The sequence below is a fragment of the Muscardinus avellanarius genome (genome assembly GCF_963383645.1).
Source record: "Muscardinus avellanarius genome assembly, chromosome: 6".
NCBI classification, from domain to species: domain Eukaryota; kingdom Metazoa; phylum Chordata; class Mammalia; order Rodentia; family Gliridae; genus Muscardinus; species Muscardinus avellanarius.
In genome coordinates this window covers 75665295-75676741 of record NC_137791.1, presented here as the reverse complement: position 1 = coordinate 75676741, position 11447 = coordinate 75665295, and the positions used below count along the sequence as shown (strand labels likewise).

The window sequence follows — 11447 nt, the reverse complement described above, 5'->3', positions numbered from 1 at the left end:
TAGTAGAAGATAACAACAGAATCTGATCACTACTAAGTGAGCAAACCAAAATGTAACCCAAAATGTAAACCACTGTACTCGAGTCACTAATTCATGCATGTATGCATTCATTTAGTCAACAAACATTTATACAGGATCTTCTATTTGTCCAGTACTGTAGTAGATGCTGAGGTTACAAGAATTAATTCCATGATTTCTGCCCACAAAATATCAGTCTCGTGGGAAAAATAGATATACTGTGATGATTGTAAAACTCTCTGTTTACTAAAAAAAATTAAAGTACAATTTAGATTGGTGAATCGTACGGTATGTAAATTTTATCTCGAAATTGCTTAAAACAAACAAAACTGGTACTGCACAAAACCAGGAAGAGGTGGTCTTAACTCCATAACCTCAGCCTGGGAAGTCAGAAGGGAGGTTTCATTAATGAGAAAAAGCTGGCTCTGAAAAAAAGAAAGAAAGAAAGAAGAATTACCTGATACTGTGAACAAACTAAGTAGAGATACAAAATGAACAGTCACGCAGAAGAGAAGCGTGTGTGTGTGTGTGTGTGTGTGTGTGTGTGTGTGTGTCTGGGGGAGGTAGGCAGAATCCAGAAGCAAGCCTTTGGAGATGGCCAGTCAGTGGAGGTTTTATTTAAAACTGGGAAGTGATATAATCCGTGATCAGATTTGTTCTAGATAAACCGCACTGACAGCTGTGACGTAATGGAAAGAACATTCAGCTTTTTTTTTTTTTTTTTTTTTTTTTTTTTTTTTTTTTTGCTGTTGTTGTTAGAATAACTTGTGCGTAGGTCTCAGATCTGCCATTTTAAACTACACATGTTACATAAATGTCAAGTACTGTATTCAGTTGGTCCTAAAGGCACAGCTAGCTCGGCGGCGGCGTGGGGGCGGGAGATGTAAAGCAGATTAATGTAAAATTAACATAAAACTACGGTTGATTTTGCTCTGAGTTAAAAAGAAGTTTGTTAGTGAGTGGGAACTTCCCACCCGTGTTGGCGAAATGCCTGGTGGGTTTTTCTTCTTTCTTTTCTTTTCTTTCTTTCTTTCTTTCTTTCTTTCTTTTTTTTTTTTTTTTTTTTGCGGTACTGGGGATGGAACCGAGGACTTCCCGTAAACTCTGCCACTGAGCCACACCCCCAGCCCAGCCTGGCAGATTAAAAAAAAAAAAATCTTTGCAAGGCTGAAAATGTGGCAGAGAAAGCGGGTGCGATTCTTCAGGTTTTCGGGATTTTAGGCTGGGTCACAGGTTCTCACGCAGTCTATTAAGATTCTCACCCATGTTTTCAGGATCAAAAAAGGATGGAGGTAACAATAGTTCAGCATCTCTAACAAGAGCTGGTTTTCCTGAAGGTGTTGCAGGTCTCTGGAGACGCGGGCGCCGGGCAGCGCCGAGGTCACCCGCGTCCCCGCCCTGGGCCTGTGCTCCCTCGAATCCCTTCCCCCTCCTCCAGTTCCGGAACGGAACCCTTTCTTCATTCCCCCGAGCTGAAAGGTAGGACCGATTTGGTCCACACAATCCGGTGCTGTCAGCATGGCGGCGTCCGTAAGGTGTCTCTGTAGAGGTAAGGCAGGGGGTTGTCTTTGGGGGAAAATAGCCCTGACACCGAGTCCTTAGTTGCAGCAGAGTGCAAGCCGGAGCCTCCCAGGCACGAGTCAGCTCTAGATGCTAGACTAGCCCCGAGGCCATTCCCGGCTTTATCTTCTCTGGAGGGTCGTCACTACTTAAAGAGACCTTATTAGAGGTTTCATTCCTTTCTGGAGACAGTCACCCTGAGGGTACAGTGGGCGTTGGATGTACAATGACATTCCCTACGGACACTCGTGGGGAAGGACAGGCTCTCTGTCCGATACTGGGTGTATGGAGTTTGATATAGGAAATAAATTATCAAGAGGTGGTATACGTCAGTGGCGTAAGTCTATAACCTTGAACAATTTTCAGAGTTTTTTCTGTATACATCGTTGCAGGCTATTCCAGTTATTATATTTTCAGATGTTAGCCAATTTGCACCAACGATTACCATTCGGAGGCTAATTCTGTAGTATTTCTTGGTAGTAACTCTTCAGCAGTGAATAAAGTCCAATTTGTTTACTCGAATGTCAGCTCTTTTTTTGTGCAGTGCTTTTGTGTGTGTTTGAAACACAATGATACATATACTATATATATACATATATATATGTATATATACATATATATATATATATATATATATATATATATACTCACTAAGTAGCTGAGGCTGGCTTCGAACCTGTACGATCCTCCTGTCTCAGCCTCCCAAGCGCTGAGATTACAAGCGTATGCTACCACGCCTGGCCCTTTTTCCAGTTTTTAAAATGCCACATCACAGTTCTTGCTTTGAGCTTCTCACAGGAAAGCTTAGTGTCAAGACCAGCATCCTTTACTAGTTGTTCAAATGGGTGGCAAGGGTGGTAAGAGATCACAGTAGACCCTGATCACTACTAAGTGAGCAAACCAAAATGTAAATCAAAGTTACTGAAAATAGGTTGGTGGCATTTTCTTCATGTGTGACAGAAATTACATATATTAGACAAAATCAAAGAGAATATAAAAGAACTGGTGGTAGTAATTGACACATTTTCTTCTCTTAGGTTTCTAGATAGCGTGTGTGTGTGTGTGTGTGTGTGTGTGTGTGTGTGTGTGTGTGTGTGTGTTACTGGAGATGGAACCCAGGGGCCTTCTACCTCTGGGCTATACTCCCAGACCTATTTTATGTATTTTTTGGAAACAGGGTCTCACTAAGTTGCTGATAGCCTCACTAAGTAGCTGAGGCTGGCTTTGACCCTTTGTGATCCTCCTGTCTCATCCTTCGAAGTCCTGAGATTACAAGCATGCACCACCACGCCCAGCTCTAGATACCTTTCTTAACTTCTTTTATATTTCACGTGTCATTCCTTCTCTTCCCCATCTCTTTCTTTGGAGTGTTCTAGGAAGCAGGATTCCATTCTTCATTTTCATCTCTTTGGTATCTAGATTCACTTTTCAAAAGTGTGAATTTACTCCTTTTGGCCTCATCAAAGTTTTGTGGCTTTGACTATTTTCTGTATTTTTTTTTTTTTTTTTTGGTACTGAGGATTGAACCCAGGGGCCCATCTGTCTACCTTCTGTCTATCTGTCTCTAACTGAGGATTGAACCCAGGGGCATTCTATCTTCAAACTCTATTACCAGCTCTATTTTATTATTGATTAATTGATTGATTGATTGTTATTTTGTGTGTGTGGTACTGGGGGTGGAACCCAGAGGCTTTCTACCTCCGGGCTATACTCCCAGACCTATTTTCTATTTTATTTGGAAACAGGGTCTCACTAAGTTGCTGAGAGCCTCACTACTGAGTGGGGATTACAAGTGTGGGGATTACAAATGTGCGCTACCACGCCTGGCTTCTATTTTATTTTAAAACAGGGTCTTGCTTAGTTATTGAGGCTGTCTTCAAACCTGTGATCTTCCTATCTTAGCCTCCCAAGTACTGGATGACAGGCATATACTACTATGTCTGGTGCCTCTTATTTCTTATATTATTTTGGCATTTTAGACTGAACCCAGGGGCATTCTACCTCTGAGCTATATAACCCTTAAATTTTTTTTTTGAAACAGGATCTCCCTAAGTTGCTGAGGGTCTTGCTAAATTTCTGAGACTGGCCTTGAACCTTCAATTCTCCTGTTTTAGCATTCCAAGTACTGAGATTACAGGTGTGCATTGTTGTGCCTGGCTTTTACCTATTTCTTAACATCTATCAGATTTCTATCTATAGTTGGGACCACTCTCCTGAAGTTTAGAGTCTTATTCTTATCTGAGTTTTCCTGGATTTTACTTGGATAGCTTATGAGTACTTCACATGTTTAAAATTAAATTAGAAAAGACAGCCTTAGCTCCTACTTAATGAGGTGCTTTGCAACTCAGTGAAACCCCGTTTCAAAAAATTAAAGAATAAGCCGGGCGTGGTGGCGCACGCTTGTAATCCCAGCATTTGGCAGGCTGAGACGGGAGAATCGTGGTTTGTGGACAGCCTCAGCTACTTAGTGATATCCTGTTTCAAAATAAAGAATCAAAAATAGGGCAGGGGGTATAGGTCGGAGGTCAAATGCCTCTGGGTTCCAAACCAGACCCGCAAAATAAATAAATAAATAAATAAATAAATAAATAAATAAATAAATAAATAAATAAAAAAAATAAAAAGAGCCGGGCGTGGTGGCGCATGCTTGTAATCCGCACTTGGGAGGCTGAGACAGGAGGATCACACAGGTTTGAAGCCAGCCTCAACTGGCTTAAGAGACCCTGTTTCCAAATAAAATATAAAATAGGTCTGGCAATGTAGCCCGGAGGTAGAAGGTCCCTGGTTTCCATCCCCAGTACCACTAAAAAAAAAAAAAAAAAAAATTAAATTCATTAGCTGGGTATGGTGGCTAATATAATCCCAGTATTGGGAGGCTGAGATAGAAGGGTCACAGGTTTAAAGCCAACTTCAGCACCTTAGCTAGGCCTTTAGCAATTTAGTGAAACCCTATTTCTAAATGAAAAATAAAATAGAGCTGGGGGTTTAGCTTGGAGGTAGAATGCTCCTGGATTCAACAACCAGCACTCCCCCTCAATACAAATTCATTATCATAGCCTGAAGTTTTCCTCATTTCATTTGATGACATCTCCATCCTTCTAGTTGTCTGGGCCCAAATTTTAGAATATCCTTGACTCCTCTCTCTTTTTTTTTTTCTTTTTTTTTTTTGGTACTGGGGTTCCTGGAAGCCCTTCTACCTCCAGGCTACATTTCCAGACATACATACATATATATATATATATATATATATATATATATATATATATATATATATATATTTTTTTTTTTTTAAACAGGGTCTCTTAAGCCAGCGTGGCTGGCTTCGAACCTGCGCGATCCTCCTGTCTTACCTCCCAAGCGCCGGGATTGCAAGCGTGCGCCACCACGCCCGGCAACCCCTCTCTTTTTCTCACACTTCACATTAAGTTTTTAAACGGTGTTGGCTTTACTCTTAAATTAATCTACACTTTGACTTCTCACCATAATACTGTAATTATCTTGTTCTACCAACGCTCACCTGGGTTTTTCTGTAGTCTACTCTAAATAAATAGTAAATTGATTCTTTAAGAATTGAAATCAAGCCAGGTGTGGTGGTGCATCCCTATAATTCCAGTTCTTGGAGGCCGTGGTAGGAGATCACAAGCTTGACGCCAGCCAGGATGATATAGAGAGACCTTTCCTCAAAATGGGCTGGGGATATAGGTCAGTGGTAGAGCAGTCCTGAGTCAAATCCCTGGTAAGAAAGCAAAACAAAATAAAACCCTTAAATCATATTACTTTTTTTTTAAAAAGAAGTTTATTATCCTACTATGATGTATGAATACAGTGCACCAATAAAAAGAAAAAAAGAAAAGAAGAAAAAAAATTTTAATCTTGCAACTTTAAATAAATGTATCTCAACTCAAAAAAAAAATAAAAGAAGTTTATTAAAAGAAATACAGAGGATAGGTATAGCTCCATACCAGACTGGCATGGAGGGGTGACATGAATGAATACACCCATCATATTACTTTTAATTAAAAAAATTTTTTTTGTGGTACTGAGGATGGAACCCAGGGGCCTTCTACCTCTGGGCTACATTTCAGACCTATTTAATATTTTATTTGGAAACAGGATCTCACTAAGTAGCTGAGGCGGGCTTTGAACCTACACAATCCTCCTTTCTCAGCCTCCACGAACTGGGATTACAAGCTTGCACCACCATGCCCAGAAACTCATATTACTTTTATGTTCAAAACTCTGCAAAGCCCAAAGTCCATACAGTGGCTCATAGCTATTCTATCCATTTTGTTAGTCACTATTGAGCCCTTCATATGTGGCTAATACAAATTTATATGTCAGATATAATCAAATTTTTTCTTCTTGTTTTTCTCTGTTTTGATTCTGAGAATTGAACCCAAGGCCATGTGCATGCTAAACATGTGATCTTCTGAGCTACAACTTTAGGTTTCTTTCTATACTGTATGTTATTCATTTTTACATTTATTTGAATCTATTTTATGTTAGAATATCTATGCCATAGTTTTTGATCTTTCTTTTGGGATATCTTTTTCTTCCATACAACCTCCAATTCTAGTTTTTTATTTTTATTTTAAAATTTATTTTTATTTTTATTTTTTTTTTTGCAGAACTAGGGATGGAACCTAGGGACATTCTACCACTGAGCTACACTCCTGGTTCTAGTTTTTATTCTTTATTTTGAAATAGAGTCTCTCTAAGTTGTGGAGGGCCTCATTAAGTAGCTGAGGCTGGCAACGAACCTGCAATCCTGTCTCAGACTCCCAAGTACTGGGATTACAAGCGTGCACCACCATGACTAGCTCCAAGTGTAGTTTAGAAACAATTTGCTTCCCTTAACAAGGATCATCTCAATGTGGCAGGGGGAGCTTATATATGGCTTAATCTGACCATGAGTTTTGTAGGTATAGCGGCACATCTCAGGTGCTCTATTTACCTGGATATGTTCAGTAAGCAGAAAATCTATATCTAAACCCTTAGGCTCAGTAGTACTCTGCATTTTTAAGCATGTACAGTAAAAGTTCAGCACTCTTTTTGGGCACTGGTCTTGTGTTCAGCCCCTGCTTTGTCAAGGCACACCTTCATCTCTACCATCATAACACTGGAATGGCACACATTTCTGTCTGTCTTTATATGTGTGTGTGTATGAGTATGTGTGTGTTTGGGGTTTGGGGAATTAAACCAGGTCCTCAAGCATAATAGGCAGATATTCTACTGAGCTACATTCTAACCCTTTATTTATGTATTTATTTACTTATTTCCTGATACTGGGCATTGAACCCAGGGGCACCACTGAGCTATTCTCCCAGTGCTTTTTAAAATCTTTTATTTTGAGACAGGGTCTCTATTTGTTGTCCAGGCTGGCCTCAAACTTGGCAATCTTCTTCCTAGAGTAGCTGGGGTTACAGACCTGTGCCATCACATCTAGCCCTCCCCTTCCCCGTTTTTTGTGGTACTGGGATTTGAACCTAGGAACTTTCTACTTCTGAGCTACACTCCCAGCACAATTACATTTAATTTTGAAATAAGGTCTCACTAAGTTTCAGGGGACCTCACTAAGTTACTGAGGCTGGCTGTGAACCTAGGATCTGTTTGTCTTAGCCTCCCAAGTACTAGAATTACAGATGTGTGCCAACATGCCCAACCAACCCTACCCCTTTTTAAAAACAGTTTTATTTTAACCAGGTGTCGTGGAATATGCCTGTAATCCTAGTACTTGGGAGGCTGAGACATAAGGTTCACAGGTTCAAGGCCAGCCTCAACAACCTAGCAGGACTCTCAGCAGTCTAGCAGCCCTGTTTTAAAACAAAATAGAAAAAGAACTGGGAGTATAGCTCAGAGGTAGAATGGCTCTGTGTTCAATCCCCGGAACCACTTAAAACAACAATCCCCCCAAACAGTTTTACTTTGATACAGGGTTTAACTCAGTTGCCCAGTCTGGAATAATTTATGACCCTCCGGCCTTAGCCTCCTGGATGGTTGGATTTACAGGTCTGTGCCACCCAGCTCCTATATTTTTAGCATATATATATATATATATTTTTAAGGAGATCAGGTTGTCCTTAGAGGCTGAGATGGGAAGAGCAGAGGTTCATGTCCAGCCTCAGCAACTTAGTGAGGCCCTCTGCAACTTAGTAAGACCCTCTTTCAAAATAAAAATAAAATAGTGCTGGAGGTGTGACTCAGAGTCCCTGGGTTCGATCTTTGGTACCATACACAAAAAGAAGATCAAGTTCTAAAGGAAAACTGTTTTAAAGAAAGTTGGCCATTAGACTAAAAGTGTGCCATTATGTTTTGAAAATAGAACACCAGCTAGGTGTGTTTTGTAATACTGTGTAAATTTTAGCACAGTGTATTGTAATAATAACTAAAACTTGACATATTACTTTACTGTGTCTCAGGAGCTGTTCTGAGTTATTTTTTCTATGTTCACTAATTTAATATTTACAATAACCCAGTGAGGAAAAATGCTATAATAATCGCTACTTTAAAAGTAACATTTATCAGATATTTGGTGTTTTTTTTGGATATGAATACTCTGGAAGGTCTGAACAGGTTTATGGGTGTTCTTAAAGTGGACTTAAAGACTTGAATCATTTGATTTGCATAATTTTGAGGGTGTTTTGGGTCAAGAGAGAAGCGAAACATTGTCATAATGACCTTAGGCTGCCTACAGGAAGACATATATATATATATATATATATATATATATATATATATGACACATATATGTATGACACATATATAGTCTTTTGATACTTGTGTCACTATGTATGTATATATATGGACATATATAAAAATATAAAATTATGTGTGTGTGGTACTGGGATTGAGCCCAGGGCACTCCACTTCTGAGCTATACTCCCAGCTCTATTTTATTTATTTATTTATTTATTTATTTATTTATTTATTTAATTTATTTATTCTTTGCAATACCGGGATATAACCCAGGGGCATTTTACTACCGAGCTACAACTCCAGCCTTACTTTTTATTCTTTATTTTGAAATAGGGTCTTACTGAGTTGCAAAGGGCCTCTCTAAGTAGCTGAAGCTGTCCTTGAACTGCTATCCTCCTGTCTTAGCCTCCCAAATGCTGGGATTACAAGTGAGTGCCACCACACCTGGCCCTATTTATTTTTTATTTGTTTTTCTGTTTTGAAACAGGTCTCTATATATTGCTGAACCTGTGATCCTTCTGTCTCCACCTCTTGAGTTTTGGAATTACAGGTGTGAGCCACTACACTTGGCTGATGAACAATTCTTAACACTAATGTAGCCATTTTTTACTTTGTGTTTTCTTGGTCTTGTTTGTGAAATAATTTCTTTCCCAAATGTCATAAAGATATTTTCCTTTATTCTAAAAGTCTTTTAAAGTTTGCCATTCAAATATGTCTTTAATCTATCTAGATTTGATTTTGTATGTGTGTGGGGTATGGATGTGGTGGGATCTAAATATATACTCTTTTTTCCTGTGTATAATAATTTATCTCAGCATGATTTACTGAATTCTTTGCACAGTGATTTGCAATAACATTTCTATCTTATTTCAAGTATCCATTTGTGGGTAGATGTATTGCTGAGCTATTTGTTGCTTATTAGTCTGTCTTTCAGAATTTGTGTCACTAATAAAGTGTCTTAATTTCTATAGCTTTACAAGTCTTAATCTCTGGTGGGACAAGTATTCTGTTTTTCTGATCCTCAGTAGTATACATATGTATATGTATATGTATATGTATATGTATATGTATACTTGGAAAACTCTGTGAACGTATTATCTGTTAAGAAATGAATAAATGAAATATGAATTTCTAAAAACTTCAGGGGTACATACACATATTCCCTAATAATAGCATTAACATATTCTGTTGAGTCTGAATTTGATTAAGCTAAAAATAAATGAAGGTAAACAATTGTTCAAATATTAGATGTGTTTACGTAGTTTCTGGAAATGTAGTTTTGGTTATTATACATTTTAAAGAATGGTGAAAAATCACAAAATATTGAATAGTTTTAAAAAAATACTGATTTTTATAATGTAAAAATTTATGAATAAATGATCATTTAATGTTAATGTTTTATGTTTTTCTTTCAAGTTTTGTTACATCATCACGGGCATAATCCTTCCAGGGTGGTTTATCAGTCATCTCTTTATCCTTGTTCTGTAAACATTCAAGTGTTCAACAGACATTTTGCTGCTGCTGCTGCAAAGTAAGTTATTTTGGTTATGATTTAATTTAACATTGTTTAAAATTTTGATTAAAGCTGGATGTGGTGGCGCACGCTTGTAATCCCTGCACTTGGGATCCCTGCGCTTGGGAGGCGGAAACAGGAGGATTGCACAGGTTCGAAGCCAGCCATGCTGGCTTAAGAGACCCAGTTTCCAAATAAAAAGTATAAAATAGGTCTGGGAGTGTAGCCCAGAGGTAGAAGGGCTTCCAGGAACCCCAGTACCACCCAAACAAAAACAAAAACAAAATTTTGATTAAAAACATGCTTAGTTTCTTAAGGAGTTACAAGGACATACAGTTGTAAATGTTTATCATCTCTGCCTTTTTTCTTTTTTTTTGGTGGTGGTACTGAGGATTGAACCCAGGGGCATTCTGTCTCCAAGCTCTACCCCATCCCTATTTTTTATTTCTTATTTTGGAACAAGGTCTTAATAAGTTGCGGAGAGCCTCATTAAGTATCTGAGGTTGACCGCAAACCTGTTATCCTCCAATCTCAGCCTCCCAAATACTGGAATTTAATTTAATATTAATTTAATATTGGGCGTGATGGGGCAAGCCTATAATCCCGGTACTTGGGAGGTGGAGATAGGAGGATAGCAGGAGAACAGCCTCAGCAAATAGTGGGATTCTCAGCAACATAGTGAGACACTGTTTCAAAACAAAATAGGGCTAAGAGTGAGGCTTAGTGGTGGAATGCTCTTGGGTTTAATCTCCAGCACCACACACCAAGAAAAGAAAAAGAAAAAGAAAAAAGAACCCTTTATACAAAAGAAAATATAAATAGCCCATGTATAGGGAACTAGTATTTGTTGGAATGAGGATTTGAACTGAAGGAGTTCCAGAACCTTGGCTTCTTCCAGTATGTTCTCACTGCCTTTTTAGAACAGAACCACTGTTCAAATTAATGAAATTTTTTCTTTTGGTACTAGGGATTGAACCCAGGGACAGTCCACCTTTGAGATATATTCTTAGCCCTTTTTTATTTTTTATTTTTGAAACAGGGTCTTACTAAGTTTCCAAGGCTGGCCTCAAACCTTTGGTTCTTCTGACTCAGCCTTCTATGTACTGGGATAACAATCAGGGGTTCAATTAGGGGTATTGTGTGTATACATGTGTATGTGTGTGTGTATTTGTGTAATTATTTTTGCTCTTTACATTATTTTCTCTTAAGTGTTTTTTATAATTAGGTGTTTGCCGGGCATGGTGGAGCATGCTTGTGATCCCAGCATTGGGGAGGCTGAGACCAGAGGATCGCAGTTTGTGGACAGCCTCAGCTACTTAGTGAGGCCCTCTACGACTTAGTGAGACCCTGTTTCAAATTGAAAAGAATAAAAAATAGGGCAGGGGGTATAGCTTGGAGGTCAAAATGCCCCTGATTTCTATCCCCAGACCTGCAAAAAAAAAAAAAAAAAAAAAAAAAAATTAGGTGTTATAGGATTACCAGTATTGAGATTATATAGTGGAATTTCACATTTGTATTAAACTATCAGTTTGTCTTGTTTTATGTAGAAGTTTGAACATGTAGAGTTTAAACATGTAGAAACCTAAGGGAATGTTACGTATCCTACTAGCATATGATTACGAAGAGCAAGAAGTGGTTTCGTATTGGAATTAGAACTTAA

General features: G+C 38.5%; 1 protein-coding gene across 1 annotated transcript in view; it reads left to right on the top strand.

The window, feature by feature from the left end:
* Positions 1-1536: 1536 nt before the first annotated feature.
* MRPL1 (mitochondrial ribosomal protein L1) overlaps positions 1537-11447 on the top strand; it is a gene marked incomplete at both ends in the record, with an annotated part of 102239 nt that continues 92328 nt past the window's right edge. Inside the window, 2 exons of the mRNA XM_080697215.1 lie at positions 1537-1567; positions 9691-9805. Coding sequence (XP_080553341.1) covers positions 1537-1567; positions 9691-9805 — 146 coding nt within the window. The remainder of the gene's footprint in view (positions 1568-9690; positions 9806-11447) is intronic.